Source organism: Diachasma alloeum, unplaced genomic scaffold (genome assembly GCF_001412515.2).
Source record: "Diachasma alloeum isolate Michigan unplaced genomic scaffold, Dall2.0 Dall_scaffold_00271, whole genome shotgun sequence".
Classification (NCBI taxonomy): Eukaryota; Metazoa; Arthropoda; class Insecta; order Hymenoptera; family Braconidae; genus Diachasma; species Diachasma alloeum.
The window spans coordinates 777,535-795,030 of record NW_021680410.1 but is presented as its reverse complement, the minus strand read 5'-3'; the positions used below and the strand labels follow the sequence as shown (position 1 = coordinate 795,030).

The 17,496-nt window shown below is 37.6% G+C and overlaps 2 protein-coding genes across 2 annotated transcripts; one reads left to right on the top strand and one right to left on the bottom strand.

The window, feature by feature from the left end:
* The first annotated feature begins 1,410 nt into the window (after nucleotides 1–1,410).
* LOC107037898 (replication termination factor 2) lies at nucleotides 1,411–4,021 on the top strand. Its single transcript, XM_015256711.1, has 3 exons — nucleotides 1,411–1,622; nucleotides 2,419–2,802; nucleotides 3,354–4,021. Exons 1-3 carry the CDS (start codon nucleotides 1,554–1,556, stop codon nucleotides 3,744–3,746), a joined length of 846 nt encoding a protein of 281 aa, XP_015112197.1. The 5' UTR covers nucleotides 1,411–1,553; the 3' UTR covers nucleotides 3,747–4,021.
* Nucleotides 3,952–15,681, bottom strand: LOC107037897 (membrane-bound transcription factor site-1 protease). The gene is made up of 5 exons (XM_015256710.1): nucleotides 14,307–15,681; nucleotides 12,275–12,608; nucleotides 9,815–10,532; nucleotides 6,907–7,658; nucleotides 3,952–5,520 (listed from the first exon to the last, which is right to left on the bottom strand). Exons 1-5 carry the CDS (start codon nucleotides 15,273–15,275, stop codon nucleotides 4,874–4,876), a joined length of 3,420 nt encoding a protein of 1,139 aa, XP_015112196.1. The 5' UTR covers nucleotides 15,276–15,681; the 3' UTR covers nucleotides 3,952–4,873.
* Nucleotides 15,682–17,496: the final 1,815 nt, after the last annotated feature.

Genomic DNA, 17,496 nt, shown 5'->3' with positions numbered 1-17,496 from the left:
ATATAATTCCAACAGAAATCCTATAGACACCCCATAAAATTCCTGTAGAATTCCAATAGAATTTTCTAGCGACTTCGCTAGGTTTCCTATTCAATTTTTTCCTCCGTGATTGAGTAGAAGTTAATTGTCATTGTTAATTGTATTAAAACCCATCATTCCCATCTGAGTATTCCTAGGTAATTTAATTCAAACAAACGTTGAACCCAGAAGATGAAACTATTTTTAACGATATTTACACGTAGTGTCAGAACTTCTAACTTAACAGGTGCGTTAAATTGTTAATACACTGTTAGAAATGGGGGGCGGAGGGAATACGGATAGATGCGCTGAGTCTTTGTACTTCTGTAGGAACGCTTTGGCACTTGAGCAGTATTATGAAGTATCAATAATTAAACAATTAAACTGGAGATGATGGAATGCAGGAGTGTGAGGATAGAGTGGGTTGATGATGGTGATGAATGTATTGAACAATGTATTCTATTGATATTGATATCTCCACATATCTGTGCAATAAAGAGTCATCTGTAGATTCCATCACACGTAGTCTCATTTCTTAGTGGAAAATATCCGCATTATTTTGAACATCAAGGCTGCCGGAGATAAACACTCAATTAGAAATGCAAATGTGTCATATGACGAGGCGTTTATGATGGCTGTCACAATTGCCTCCCCCCCCCATGACCGTCGCAATTTTCCTAGAAAAAATGACGGTTATTTTTCATCTATATAGATGGTTTGTCAACAATTTGCCATTTGTAGTTTAGAAATTTGTGTTACATGCCCGTCATTTTTTGGTCATATGACGCAATTTAAAAAATTAGGGTAATTTTTGAAACTCTATTTGCACGTAAAAATGCACATGCGTCCCATATATATGTGACGGTCATATGACCGTCACATGACGAGGCGTTTATGACGGCTGTCACGATTCCCCTCCCCCTTTATGATCGTCATAATTTTCCAAGAAAAAGTGACAGTGATTTTTCATCTAGGGGAGGGTAGGGTAAAACGGACACTTTTGACTTTGAAATATTCATGGCGTGTTGAATTGTTCATGAAATGGAATAATTTTATTTCCTCTTTGTGATGAGCTTAGACCGAGCTCAATTGATAAATCTGTTTCTGAGTTATGAATATTTTTAAAAAACTCAAAAGTGTCCATTTTACCCTACCCTCCCCTATGTAGATGGAACTGTATATTTTCCGTCAATTTTTTTTTAAATTCATTTCACATGACCGTCACAAGACCGTCATTTTTGAGATTGCGTCATATGAACAAAAAATGACGGTCATTCAGCATCTCTATTTGTACGAACATGCGCAGTTCAGCAGTTCATTTGGGTAGGCCTAGATCACATAAATATCTGAAGACAGATTAGCAGATAATTTTGAAGAATCTAACATTCGACCTCTAATGAACACGCACCTGCGGTTGTTGACAATTTTGACGTTCCTGAGCATACGTCCATTGTCCTGTCATATTTTTACGTGATTCTGACAATCAAACACTCGTCTGTGATCTTCTTTTAGATCTTTCAAATAAATTTGAAGCGATGGGTTGTGACGGTGGTACTATTCCCCGAAGAGATGAACTTGTTCGAGTTAAGAAGAAGCCAGAACAGGTAAATGCACTAGGTTATGATGCTGTCCATCAAATATTTTTCACTTTTTAAAATTATTTCACAACTTTGACGGTGTGGATAGGAGAATGTGAATGCGATATAGTGAAAATTATGATCGATTTTTTCACTTTGCACAAATAATATTAATATCCAAATATACAATTTCTGATATGTTCAAAAAGAAGATGTGACTCAATATTCTGAATTAAGTTTTAATTTTTAATTTAGTGTTGAAAAAAAATTAATATAATGAACAACAGATTAATAGACCTTTTCATCCTGAGGGTCACTAGATTTTCGGACACTTTTACCGAATTAACGTATAAATCATCATTTTTGAGGGCTCAAATGTACACTGAGAGAAAAACGACAAAGTTCTCAAACAAGTCTTACTTGTGCCAAGAAAATAGTTTTTTGAAAATTATCAAAAAAGGATTTTTTTGTACCAAACATGCAGAGAGTGCGCCGGAATGAAAAATTTTTGTCGCAAAAATAGATTTAGTAGGGGAGGGTAGGGTAAAACGGACACTGTTGACTTTTTAAAAAATATTCATAACTCAGAAACAGATTTATCAATTGAGCTCAATCTAAGCTCATCACAAAGAGGAATCATTGTTTTTCAATTGAAAGATAAAATGATTCTATTTCATGAACAATTCAACACGTCATGAATATGTTTAAAAAAGTCAAAAGTGTCCGTTTTATGCTACCCTCCCCTAGTTAAAAAAAATTGCATTCTCTAAAGTGTCCGTGTTGCCCCATTGGCCCCTAACGTTTTTGTCTTTGCTGTAACTAGAAAGATAGAGAGGCAGAGTTGGCGTTCAGGTGGAGGCACTGCACCATAAAACAACTGCCCCTCCAGCCCCCAATCGTTGCCTGCTCCCTTGGCAAACTCTACAGCAAGGAAGCTGTCATCGAGGGCCTCCTGGATCGCTCGACACTGCCGGAGTCTGCAGTTCACATAAAGAGTCTGAAAGACGTCAAGCCCCTCAATCTCACTTCCAACCCAGCTTACGACGCAAGTAAAGCTGAAACTGGTGATGGATATGTGGATGGAGGAAAGAGTCCTTTCATCTGCCCAGTCATTGGACTTGAGATGAATGGAAAATACAAATTCTGCTATTTGTGGACTTGTGGGTGTGTCATGAGTGAGAGGGCTTTGAAGGAAGTTAAAAGTTCGGTATGTTGACATTTATAATTGATTATTGAAGAAATATTCCAGATGAATTTTCTGTTTTCATCGATGGGTGAAGCAACAGGCGATTAATTTATTGATTTATTGGTGAATTAATTGTAAGTGATGTTATTTTAACATTTTGCAATAAAAATTTAATTGAAAGTTGCAAAGAACAGCTAATTCCTCAGGATTGGAATTTTAATTGATCTCAAGTTGATCAATTGTTTGTATCAAATGAAGGAGTTTATTCTGCTCGATTTTGCATTATTAATATTTATAAAATTCGAGGAGTCGATGAATAGAACATTAATTTATTACTGAATAATGTTTCAAAAATTCCATTGTCACTCGACAGAAAATAAAATTTTCAATGATTTTCACTAAATGCATATAAATAAATATTCGATTTACAAAATATAAATTATGCAAATCGAATAAGAGGAGTCATTAAGGGGAATTAACATCAATAAATCCACTTTCAAATTTCGTTTTCTTCCATTTCAGTAATTAATAGAATGTTGTACTCAGAAAAAAATTAAATTGTTTCACTACAGGTATGCCACAGATGTCAGAAACCCTTCGAACCATCGGACATCGTAATTCTAAACGCAGAAGGAGACGATCTGAAACGGATGGAGGACAACGCAGCTTTCCGAAAGCAATCAAAAAAATCTAAAAAAAGGAGGGAAACGAGCGAGGACACCCCAGCAACTGAAGACTCTTCATCGAAACCAAAAAAACTGAAAATTAAAAAAGAAGAGAAGGCCGGACCGAGCAGACCTAGAGTCGAGCCCCAAGACCCAGCCTTCAAGAAGGCGAAGGAGGATTACAGCGTTGCCAAGGATCCAGCTGCCTCCGAAGTCCTAAAAAGCATCTTCACGACCCACAAGACAGCTTCTGAACAGACGAGGGCACACTGGGTGACATACAATCCATTCTACAACTGATCAAGTGATTAATCAATGAAAATTATTCAAATTGAAATTCTTGGAACTTGAATTTAACATCGTATAGATATTTCCTAATTAATTAAAGATAATTTATGAAAACATTCTTCTCGCTGTTCACCATTCAATCAATTGACTGATGGTGAATGAGTAAGTACAAGTAATCAATGAAACAGTCAGGCAATTAAAATGATTAAACATCAAACTCTTAAAACTTGAATTTAATATTGTAAAGATAGTCCATAATTAATTAAAGATAATTTATCAAAACATTACTCTCTCTATTAGCCATTCAATCAATCGAATGATGAATGAATAAGTCCTTTGGATTGGACGGTTGGTAATAACAAAAATTCTCAACTACCCTTAAACAGACCTCCATAATCACGATATAACTGACTCCATCCTGTATCTGCACAACAATTTATGTTAATTGGTACCCTAGTAACACTTTTTACAATAGTATCTGTTCTCTGAAATTACTTAAACCCCTCAATTATCCCTCTATGAATGAACACTATCCTATTATTCAGTAGAAACCATTGAAACGAAGAGTAGATATTTTTTACGCCATTTTCCCCCAAAATTTAGTTAAATTTTCTAAAAAATTCTATGGAGCGACTCGTTAGAAAATCGAAGAATCAAGCCTTCAGAAGAGCAAAAGAGGTTTTCAAAACGGCTAAAGATATCTTCAAACTTAAAAGGCATGCAATTCCATTTGCAACTACTCAATGTATCAGTCAATCAATTAAAATAATTCAACTTCAAATTCTTTAAACTTGAATTTAATATCGTAAAGATAGTCCCTAATTAATTAAAGATAATTTATCAAAACATTACTTTCCCTATTAGCCATTCAATCAATCGAATGATGAATGAGTAAGTCCTTTGGATTGGACGGTTGGTAATAACAAAAATTCCCAACTACCCTTAAACAGACCTCCATAATCACGATATCACTGACTCCCTCCTGTACCTCCACAAAAATTTATGTTAATTGGTACCCTAGTAACACTTTACAATAGTATCTGTTCTCTCAAATTACTTAATCCCCTCAATTATCCCCCTATGAATGAGCACTATCCTATTATTCAGTAGAAACAATTGAAACAAAGATGCGATGGTTTTTACATTTGAGGCACTCTATGAACGGCAATAGCCTGGATGACTCTTCTCAATTTCCCCATCGTTCGTTTCCTCCTCGAGGGTCGTTTCGTCCCGCACGTCATCCAGTTCCTGAGGATTGAGATCAGGATGACGCAGATGACGATGACAGCCAGCATAAACGTCCACTGGCTCATGTAGAGCCACCGGTGGTTGATCTTCTCGTGGAATTCACTCGACTCGTCCATTGGTTCGAGATTGACCGAGAATGTCTGACCATTTCCACCCCCATTCCGTCGCTTGAACCACGTAGACTCGGACTCTTGGTGGGCCACTGGTGCTGGGAGATAATCCCCGATGGACAGAAGCTTCTGGGGCTTGTAGAGATTCGTCGGGGCTGACTCGTTCAGTGGGTGAGGCACTGCTGGGGTCGACACTGGACACTTGGGAAGTGGTCGGAGGTGCTGACCACCCGTTGACGTAGATGATGACTCCAGGACTTTGCTGTGGCGGTCCAAATGATTTCCCTCCATTCGTTTGGGCAATTGGGAGAAGTGTTTCCCTGGGGTTTTGGGGACTTTTTCTTCGCTGTGAGCATTTGTGAAGATTGATGGAACGTATCCCGTTGTTGTGTACTCCAGGAAGGCGTCCAACATCCAGAAGCATGGGGCTGGAAAATTATAAAGTTATTTGGTTTTTATAAACTGATGTTTTTAATCATTTTATTTGATGATTTATAATTTTTGTTTTATGTTTTATTATTTTTATGAAGTACGGTATGTTGTGGGGGGTATCCTGAGATATGGGGAATATAATTCTATTTTTTGGGAATCTTTCGGTATTTTCGAAGTCTATTAGAAGAAATTGAGAGCAACAAAAAAAACTATTTGTAAAAATTTTGATGGTTCTATCATATTTGGAGAACCTTTGAAAATATAATCAGTTGATCGGATTTTAAAATAGATAAGTTTTCGGAAAATATTTAGCAATCTAACAGAAATAGTGAAACTATTGTTAAAAATCGTTTATTCGGAATCGTAACAAATTTATTCGTATTCTGAATATTAGCAGAAATCGATTTCATGCCTGAGAAAATGAGGTTTCCCAAAGTTTAAACAATCTCAATTATTTATTTATAAACAACGAACGTTTAAAAAAATTCACAATTCTGTTCAAAATGTAATTTTAATGACGTTGAATATTCGTGATTTTTTTCAAATTTTTCTCACGCAATTTAATTGACAAATTTGATGATTGAAAATGGTTGAATCTATAGTGTGGTCTGTACCAAACTGTAAAAGTTACTTGAATACCCTTAAATTCTTGAATATTCATCAAAATGCAAACCGAGTTGCGATAATTACCATTCATACCAATTATACAATATTTCTTGCCCCTTGGATTGTACCCATTCACACTTTAATCGTTTTTATTATACCTAGGATACCTATACTCACATCATCCATCAATAAATATGTCCATCAACATTGAAATGAATAAAAAAATGAATGAATGAAAAAACGAATTAATTAATACACAAATAGGGGAGAGTAGGGCAAAATGAAACAGTCAAAAAACGACTGACGCAATTCAAGCAAAAAAAATGTTTTTTTTATTAACTTTTTTTATTCTTTGGAGTACTGATGAGAATAATAATTTCCCATTTAGTAGAATGGAAAATTATTGAGAAGTTTTGACGAGCGAAGATTTTGTCAACGGATTAATTGAAAAAAAAAATGAAACAGCAAAATCCAAAGTCCAGAGCAACGCCCAGGGGAGACCCAGAGGGGGAAAAAAAGAAAATATGATGCTCAATTTCAATCGAATAATTCATTGGCAAAATCTTCGCATCAAAACTTCTCATTAATTTTCCATTTTACTGAATGGAAAATTATTATTCTCATCAGTACTCCCGAAAAAATTTAATAAAAAAAATTATTTTTACTTGAATTGCGTCAAACAGTCGTTTTATTGACTGTTTCATTTTGCCCCACTCTCCCCTAACTAAACGTAAACTCCCCTGTCCCGAAAAATCCCTTCACACCGAGATACTCACGTTTTTTGGCATGAGCATCATCAATACAATTAGAATCTCCATAAACGACAACTCTCCCAGGTCCACCCGAAGAGTGCACCTCTCCTCCATTATTATCGCTTCCCTGTCCCTCAATTTCATTGAACCTCCTGCCCTTCGTCTGGAGCAGCCCAATGATGGGCACCCTCCCAACACTCCCAGTCTCCTTCCCCTGGAGCAGCTCCTCCCCCTGGTCCCTCAGCTCCATCGCCACCAGGACGCCCCCCTCAGGGAACTTCGCGATGTTCGTCCCCGAGGCGAAATTAATCGGTGCATGTTCCCCCAGCCTAAACTGCCCATCCCCCACCCAATCGCCGAACGCCACCCCCCAGTTCTCGTACAGAAGATCATTCAGGGCTGGAACATTGGCCCCTCCGGTGTCTGGTATCCACCACTGCTTCGTGTTCTCATCGTAGAACTGGACTTTCTTCATAACAGTAACGTTGTACCAATCCGCAAACACAACAATGGACAGTCCCTCGTCCTCCACGTCCCTCTTCAATTTGTTGATCTCCTCGGGGAAGAACTCCTCCTCTGCATCGACAATCAGAAGTGTTCCGTAATACTTGGCCTTGAAACAGGTGAAGGGAGTCCCCAGGACTTCGAGGTAATACCCGTTATTCCTCAGGTGTTGGTACATCTCCTTAAAATTCGTGTGAATGTGGTCTCCATTCCAATCGAGGGGATCGTTTTTAGCTCGGAGGTCGTCTCGTGGAAAGTAACCAGGGGGATACCTTCAATAATGGGAGTGTTTTTAGGATAATAATAGGGATAATAATGAGAATTTATTGAGACGTGGCTCAGGTAGAATTAAAAAAATTCAAATTAAGGTCGGGTGGATTATACTTCGAACGTGATCTTGGTTGTTTTTTTTTATTTTGATAATCTGACATGATCTCCAATTGCTAGTCAGTTTTACATAGCCCTGGAGTCTTCAAAAATTATGATTGTACAAAAAAAAACACTGAAAAAAGTTGAACATTTTCAAAGAGCGTTTTTTAATAATATTGAGAAGTAAACCCAATAGGGAGGAAATTGCAAATTAATAATTTGACGTATCTAATGGGTTTTATGTCGTCATTTGTCACAGTAGTCAATGCTGTCAGATCGTTAGTTACCATTATAAATTATCCATTCACTATTTCCTCTCTATCGAACTCATTTCTTAATCCTTATTAGAAACGCTCTTTAAAAATTTTCGGTTTTTTCTGATATATATATATTTTTTTTTATTGTACAGTCATTATTTTTAGGGACTCTTGCGTGATGTAAAATCCAATGGAAATTGCGATATATTTTACATTGTGAAGATGGAAAAACTATCGAGATAACGTTCGAAAAATAATGCATTTCAACTGACATTATTTAAAGTAGAATGAATAGACTCCAGTTGTGTCATTGAGTGTAACGAGGAAAATGAATTTGAAATGTTCAAAAATAATATATTGTGTTACTAGTACGTAAAGTTCCACTTTTTCACACGCACGTATAGCACATCCTATTTTTTACTACCGAATGAAAGCATTGTATTCGTCAAATCTGAAATTTCCTTTTTTTGTGTGGCGATAATTAATTTTGGCCTCAGGAGTTCGAATATGCTGTTTTTAGATCATGTCCGTATGTATGGATTTGTAGGTATGTGAGCTTTTTTTTTAAATTTGGTTTTTCGACGATCACTAAAAAAATTATCCTCGAAATCTTTTCAATTATGGCTTAAAATATTCGTTTGGATGTTATCCCGGTCAAGTTCGAAGATGGTGGCGATCATCATTTGCTTTGAAATTATAGCGTTAAATAGCATTTAATTAAGATTTAATCATGATTTAGTCGGGATTTAGTCGGAGGTTAATCAGGATTTAACCAGGGTTTCTTCAAGGTTTAATCAATTTTCAGTGGAAATTTAAACCAGTTTAATTTTAATTTAGTCGGTGTCTGTTAGATATTTAACCAGGTCATATGGAGCTCATGTTAGACATTTGGGACATTCAAGGATCATATTAAGGTTTCATGGCTGGTATATCCTCTTCCCTAATTTACCATTCAGAAGCAAATTGCTAATTCATTAGCAAAAAAGTTATACTGGTCTCAACTCCAGTTTAAGGAAAACTATTCAGGAGAAAAATAAAATTTAAATAATTTACTTACGACCAACGAGACATCAACATTGATGTATCATGAGCATGAACTCGTGATATCAAATTTTACGTTCATTTGGTGCTCACTCAATCTGTCTAATTTAAAATAAATTCAGTTCACTAAAAAATTTTATCTCAAATTGTCCTTAAAAAAAACTATTGAATTTCCCTGAAGTTAAACTTCAGCAAGAATCCCTACTAATCTGAAATTAATGACAGAAAGCCGAATATGCACTTTTTAGTTTTAATCCGACTAATTCACTCGGAATTGCTAATTTTCAGCAAAAAAACTATACTTGATTTCGACCTGTGCAATGGGCCACTTGTTAACCATTTAGAGTTAAATTACACAGTCCTTCAAAATTTGAACTCGTTCCGGCACAGGGATGAGACTGCCACCATTTGAAAGATTTTTCACGCAGATTTTAAATCCGTTGGCCAAATCTGTCGAAATGCCCTAGTTTCTGAGAAAAAAAAGTTAAAATCCTGAAAATGCCCCAAAATCGTCTTTTTCAACATTTAATTAGAAACCAATATTTGTCTCGATTGAGCTGAAAAAATACCAACAAAAAGACCGGAAATCATACTTCCAGATGAGGTGGGGTTATTTTCATTAGGAACAGGGAATTATTCATAATAAATTCCGTAGTTCTTCCCTAAAATTGCAGTTATTGCACTGTGTTACCAGTATTCTCCTGTGTACCGCAGAAACCTTCGATTTTCAGTGACCGACCAACCCTGCCCTGGGTGCATACCTCAAATTATGATACTGATCCCACAAGATCCTCTTGTGTCTGGGTGGAGTAGGAATGACCCTCGCCTTCAGTGGTAAATCAATAACCGATCTCCTGGGCTCATGCTCCCCATGCCCAGGCGGTGACTCCACAGTGATCGTGATGTGGCCCTGAGCAATGCCCTGCCAGTTCGCTGCTGAGCTTGGAACGGTGACAGCAACAGCCAGCCACCCAGACCACGGCCACAGAACATCACTGTGGGTCAACGCGACCTCGATCTTGTCCCCATCTCCATTCTCAGAGCTGACGTACGGGTGCCAGACGACCTCAGAGACGTTTCCAGACACTCCGAGGCCGTTTATTATCGTCACGTTGACGATGGTGGGCATCCCTGAGTGGTAGACAGCTTGAGTGCAGTACGGCCACATGTACTGGCACTCTGTCAGATCGATGTAGCTGGGATTCAGTGTCACGACGGGGACGTACGTCCTGAGGTAGTGGAACGCCCGACGAAGATCCAGCTTTCCAGCTCCTTGTTCGAACATTCCGACCCCTGGGAGACGCTTCGCAGAGCTGAGGAGGGCCTGTTTCATACTCGCGGGGGTTATTCTCTCGTTGATCTTGCTCGGGTGATCGTCGGGGTCGTTGTGCTCGTCGTGGCTGTGGGGGGATTTGCCCACGAAGCCACTCGCCAGGAGGGCAACGGCACCCGCGACCACAGGACTCGCTACGGAAGTGCCTGGAGAAGTTTTGGGTTTTAAGTTTTAGGCCTTTCGTTCTGATGCAAATGCATAAGAACAATTATGAAGAGCTTTCACAGATTGTTTATTGTCAGATTTCAGCTCTTATTCTTTTCTTTGGTTTATGTGGTTTGACAGAGTTCATGTTTTAACTCTTTCACAAGTAGTAGCTTAAATTAAAGAATAAATTAATGCCTTGATCGAGGATACTTTGGGGTACGAGAGTGGCAAATGAGAAAGAATTCAGTAGTAAAATGGTAAAATGGTTCAAGTCAAGTAGACTGGTGGCTAGTTTTCAATAAATATCTCGGAATCTAAGGGAGATAGCAAAATTTTTGTTATAAGCTTTTTTGTAGAGCCGATTGAGAGCTATAACAAATGTAATTACGAAAATTTCGATATCTCCCTTAGATGCGGAAATATTCCTCAAAAACTCAACTTGGAGATAAGTCGACTTGAACCGCTTTACCATTTCGCTACTGAATCGAATTTTTTTTATTCTTTTTAATTGCTGGGCTGATCGTTAATGCCTGAAAGACAAGGGGTTTTTAATTATGAATGGACATGATTGCTATCATTTCGAAGAGTTTTCCTTCCGTCAAATAAAAATATAGCGGAAAAAAATAGTAAAATTTACGCCAAAGAATTTCGATAGGGAAATTAAAATCTATTGACTTTTTTTTAATCAAATATCTCTCAACAATAGGATTTTTATAGAAATGAATTTTTCTGGACTTCCAACAGAAATTCAATAAAACTCCTTAGAGAAAACGCTAGATTTCCCTATAAATTTTATAATTGCTGTGATGACCGTTAATGGCTGAGAGCTAAAGAGTTGTAAATTATGAATGAAAATGGTTGGACTAATTTTGAATACTTTTCCTCCTATCAAATAAAAATATAGCGGAAAAAATAGTAAAATTTACGCCAAAGAATTTCGATAGGGAAATTAAAATCTATTGACTTTTTTTTAATCAAATATCTCTCAACAATAGGATTTTTATAGAAATGAATTTTTCTGGACTTCCAACAGAAATTCAATAAAATTTCTTAGAGAAAACGCTAGATTTCCCTATCAATTTTATTAATTGCTGTGATGACCGTTAATGGCTGAGAGCTAAAGGGTTGTAAATTATGAATGAAAATGGTTGGACTAATTTTGAATACTTTTCCTCCTGTCAAATAAAAATATAGCGGAAAAAAATAGTAAAATTGACGCCAAAGAATGTCGATAGGGAAATTAAAATCTATTGACTTTTTTTCAATCAAATATCTCTCAACAATAGGATTTTTATAGAAAAGAATTTTTCTGGACTTCCAACAAAAATTCAATAAAATTTCTTAGTGAAAATGCTAGATTTCCCTATCAATTATATTAATTGCTGTGATGACCGTTAATGGCTGAGAGCTAAAGAGTTGTAAATTATGAATGAAAATGGTTGGACTAATTTTGAATACTTTTCCTCCTGTCAAATAAAAATATAGCGGAAAAAAATAGTAAAATTTACGCCAAAGAATTTCGATAGCGAAATAAAAATCTATTGACTTTGTTCAAACCAATATCTCTCAACAAAGTGATTCTTATAGAAATGAATTCTTACAGAGTTTCACTAGAAATTCAATAGAAATAGAATTTCTCAGATAAAGCGCTAGGTTTCACGAACAACCTTCAAAATCCAATTTTCATTTGATTATGATTAGATAGTAAGTATTTCCCTGAAAGAATCACAAAATCACATACCCGACAGCGGTCTGCACCCGTGTTTCAACGCCGAGCCCCTCACCCCGGAGCCATAAGTCACCAAATCTGGCTTGACCCTCCCATACCCATGGGGCAGCTCCCAAGTAGTCATCCCACGAGACGAGAAGCTCGCAATCTGATCGTCCCAGTTAATTCCCCCCACACCGATGACATCCATCTGATCAGCAGGATTGTTATGCGTCCCATAGAGTGGCCCATCGTTGCCAATCGCCGAAACCATGATCACCCCATTAGCCGTCAGCTCCCAGACCTTATCCACGAAGGGATGGTCCATAAAATCAGGCCCGCCGATGCTCAGATTGAGAACAGTCACCTTGAATGTTTTCAACATTCAAATTTAGAAATCCTCCAGGAAGGAATCCTAAAATACCTTTGCTGGAGGAATGAGCCCGATGGGATTTTTTTCTAAGGTATTGTGTTGGAAATTTCTATTTTTTTGTTGTGCCAATTCTGTTGAAATTGATATTGTTTTTATATAATAAACTTTATAGATGTTGATTATTCTCTATAACTAATTCTGTTTTTTTTTCTTCCGAATAGAAACATTGTATCCGTCAAATTTGAAATTTCCTTTTTTATCTGTGACGATGGCTAATTTTGGCCTCAGGAGTTCGAACATGCTGTTTTTAGATCATGTCCGTATGTATGTATGTATGTGAGCATTTTTTTAAAATTTAGTTTATCGACAATCATTCAAAAAATAATGGTCGAAATCTTTTCAATTAACGCTTAAAATATTCGTTTGGATGTTATCTCGATCGAGGTCGAAGATAGTGGCGATCGCATCATTTGCTTTGAAATTATAGCTTTAAAAAGCATTTAATCCAGGTTTAATCATGGTTTAGTCAGAATTTAGTCGGAGTTTATTCAGGGTTTAGTTGGGATTTAATCGGAGGTTAATCAGGGTTTAACCAAGGTTTCGTCAAGGTTTAATCAATGTTCAGTGGAAGTTTAAACTAGTTTAATTTTAATTTAGTCGTCGTCTGTTAGTTGTTTACCTAGGGCATATAGAGGTCATGTTAGACATTTGGGATATTTAGGGATCATATTAAGGTTTCATGGCTGGTATATCTTCTTCCCCAATTTACCATTCAGAAGCAAATTGCTAATTCATTAGCAAAAAAGTTATACCGGTCTCAAGTTCATTTTAAAGAAAACTATTCAGGAGAAAAATTCAATTGAAATAATTTACTTACGACCGAGGAGACATCAACATTGATGTATCAGGAGCATCAACTCTCGTGATATCAAATTTTACATTCATTTTGTTTTCACTCAATCTGTCTAATTTTAAATAAATTCAGTTCACTAAAAAATTTTATCGCAAATTGTCTTTAAAAAAAAACTATTGAATTTTCCTGAGATTAAACTTCAGGAAGGATCCCAACTAATCTGAAATTAATGACAGAAAACCGAATATACACTTTTTACTTTTAATTCGATTAGTCCATTCGAAAGCAAATTGCTAATTTTTATCAAAGAAACAATACTTGGTTTAGACCTGTGCAATCAGCCACGTATTTTTATAAGAATTCTCGGGCATGAACTTTATACGTGTTTCATCTCGCATCTTATCACGAGGAACGCTCAAGAATGTCTGTTTCATAATCTTGCATAATCTTCAACACAACCGGCGAAAAAAAACAACAGAATTATTCAATAAAATTTCAAGGTAAATCCAATAGAATTAACAAAACTCCAATTGAATTTTTACTAGAAATTCAATAAAATTCCTCAGACCAAACGCTACATTTTTCTATTAAATTTCATCATACGTGGAATTACTCTCACAACTGAATCTTAAATTCTCATGTTTCAATCTTTACTGAATAAAAACTTGACATCTGATATATTCTCAATTCCCATTCGATTAATTAATGAAAAATGCACATGTACCAATGGAAATAAATTTCTAACACAAATAACCACACTCAACCGATCTTTACAATTCCACTCATACGATTGATCCCAGCTCCCCGCCTCTTCTTCCCCCAAATAAAACTAAAAATACCTTCGAAAGAATGGCATAGTTGAAGGCGTCCAAGAACCACGAGGTGTAGGACACCTGTTTATTAGTGAACACCCTGAACACGTGTAGTTCAGCATCAGGAGCGAACCCGAGGCACTCCCTCGACGCAGAAGCTATGACCCCAGCCACAAATGTGCCATGCCCGAGCCCATCATCCAAAGTCTTCTCATTCGTCCAATTGCTCCTCTCCTTGATCTTCTTGAAGTGCGGGTGACTCGCAGCCAATCCTGTGTCGAACACCGCGACCTTGACCCCTCGACCAGTCACCCCCATGCCCCAGAGGGCATCAGCCTGAAGAATAGTCGTAATTTGTCTGGGTATAGCTCTCAACAATCTCCTCGAGGAATGACGACTGGCTGATTTCCCTTGGAAGGAGAATTGATTGGAGTTGAAGCTCGAGATCTTTCTTTTGAAATTCTGGTATTCAGGGGTGTCTGGGCCATCCTGAGCTGTCTCTGGCCCATCCTCGGCTGCCTCTGGGTCATCCTGAGCTGCATCTGAACCCTGAGCCCCCTCTGGGCCATCCTCACTGCTCTTAACGTACTTCAAAGTCCTCTGGACCAGCCTCTGAGGTGTCACCCTCCTCACCAAGGGATGATCACTCAGAGCAGTCAATCCATTCTGCTTATCATTTTCCTCCAGCAGTACCACGTCAAAGTCACTCGGATAATCGCTCGCTGGATTCTCCCTCGATAAAATCCTCCAGTTGCTGATCCCAGACGAGTTGAGAGCAGCTCCAATATAACTCTGACGAGTAGTTCGCTTGTAGTAGCCCTTGAATGCCACAATGTACTCGTTCTCGACTATTTTCGAGGTAAACTGAATTTTCAGGGTCGATGGGACACCTGTGGTGGAGTTGCAAAGGCTCGATGTGTCATGATGATGATCCTGGGAGGTGGGGATTATCGTAGAGACGAGAAATACCAGAAGAAGGTGCCATTGCAGGTTCATACTATTGTCTCGGGGGTTTCCAGATGTCAGATCGTTGGCTGTTCGCGGGATTCAGAGGCTCTGGATCATGATGATGGGGCTTTGGTAATGACTGAGACCTCTTCTAACCTGATATTTACTGGCTGACGGTCCGTGCAAAACAGCAGAGGTTCGTGCATTTTACGAGCGAGTGAACTGATTGAGATATTTGTTAGTTTAAAGTGCGGGGATTCTTCATGTTCTCTTCTGAAATATCCTAGGGGATTTGTTTTGATCACTTTTGAGGGCTCAATGCAGGGTGAATACTGGTGTCAATTGACAGATTGGGCGACGTAACTTTCAGCATTTTTTTGTTTATTGCGGAATATTGCGACGATTGTACGTCAGTGGAAATGTTTTAACCTTGTTCTATACCCGTGTCATCACCCCAGTGGATCATAACCTACAACTGGAGTACTCGAGCGGGGGAACTCACATCTCATTAATATCTGTACTGAGATAAATAGATAACTAGAGAAGATGAAAAGCCATACGATCTGCAATTAGAGATGCCAATGCGTCACATGACCCGTCATATGACGGTCATGTGACCGTCTTTGACGCTCACGTGTGAGGCATATGACGTCTTCATGCTTCCCCCCCCCTCCGCCATGGCGTCACAATCTGTTCATAAATATGACAGTCATTTTTCATCTAGGCGCAGGTGGGGTGAAATTGATACTTTAGACTTTTTCAAAATTATTCATAACTCAGAAATAAATTCATCAATTGAGCTCCGTTTAGGCTCGTCACAAAGAGAAAAAATTGTTGTATTGAAAAAAAAATTATTAAATTTCATCATTTCAACCCCTCATTAACATTTAAAAACAAGCCAAAAGTGGCCGTTTTACCCCAACGTACCTCCCCTATATAGATGCAATTTCATGTTTTCTGTATAAATTTTTATTTGAATTAATTTCGTATTAGCTTCATGTGCACTTCGAAATGACAATCACGCTCGTTCTTCATGACCCGTTCTTCATGACCCGTTCTATGACGGTCATGTGACCGTCATTGACACAATTCCCCCTCCCCCTTCTTTGACCATCACACTTGTCAAGAAAAAATGACAGTCATTTTTCATCTATATAGATGAAACTTTATTTTTTTCTCGGTCAATTTTCAGTTGAATTCCTTTTGTATTGGCCTAATCCGCAGTTTGAAATTGAAATTAGGTTTTTTTCCATCCATATAGATGAAACTATTTTGTTTTATTCATGACCGTCACAAATTGGAAATTAGTTATGATCGTCATTATGCAACTATATCGATGGTTTGACAACAATTTGGTTACAAATGATTTGTGACAATCGTTTGTAGTTGGAAAATTTGCGCGTCACATGACCGTCATTTTTTGGTCATATGACGCGATCTAAAAACTGACGGTCATTTTGCATCTCTAATCGCGACTAGATGAAATAATTTTTTTCATTTATGACCGTCACAAATTAAAAATGAGTTATGACCGTCATTATGCATGTATTTCATCTTTCATTCGCAAATGTTCGAAATATCGCTCATTAATTAATTTTTTTTTTCTTCTCGTATACCCTTTCGGGTCTTTACGATTTGTTCCCTTCCCACCCCCCTCAACCCCCTGTACCGCATTTGTTGAAGGGAGGGAAAACCTCATTCGAGGGAAAAACCTGCCCTGGTACAGTCGTCCTTTTGACGGGACTACTGCTCGGCAGTGAAACTGTGAGATTAGAGCGCTATAAATTTTGACCGCCGGTGCCGGAAAGCGAACCCGGATCATTGGCATACGAGTCTAGCACTCTAACCGCAAATTAATAATTACTAATAATTAATAATTAATAATTAATTGTTAAAAGTCGAAGATTTCAAACCCTTTGAGAAGCTTTTTTTTTGATAACCTATTTACCAAAAAAATAGGGAACTTGCATGAATTTTTTTCCATTTTCTAATCTGAAGTTTGGGACTTGAATAATTCATTTTTCAGTCACAAACGCTTTGAAATCGCTAATGACGTCACACAGACGGTCGAGCGCTGGACCAATCACAGAACGGCTTGAGCCAACCTAACCCAATCTTGAGGTGCGCCTTGGCCAATGGAAGATGACAACTCCCTTCTCTCTTTTTTTTCGACCAATGAAGCATTACCTGACCGTTTGCCTGACGTCATGACCTAAAAATTCGCCTTTAAAAAGACTGATTTTCAATTAAATTTTAATATAGGATCATG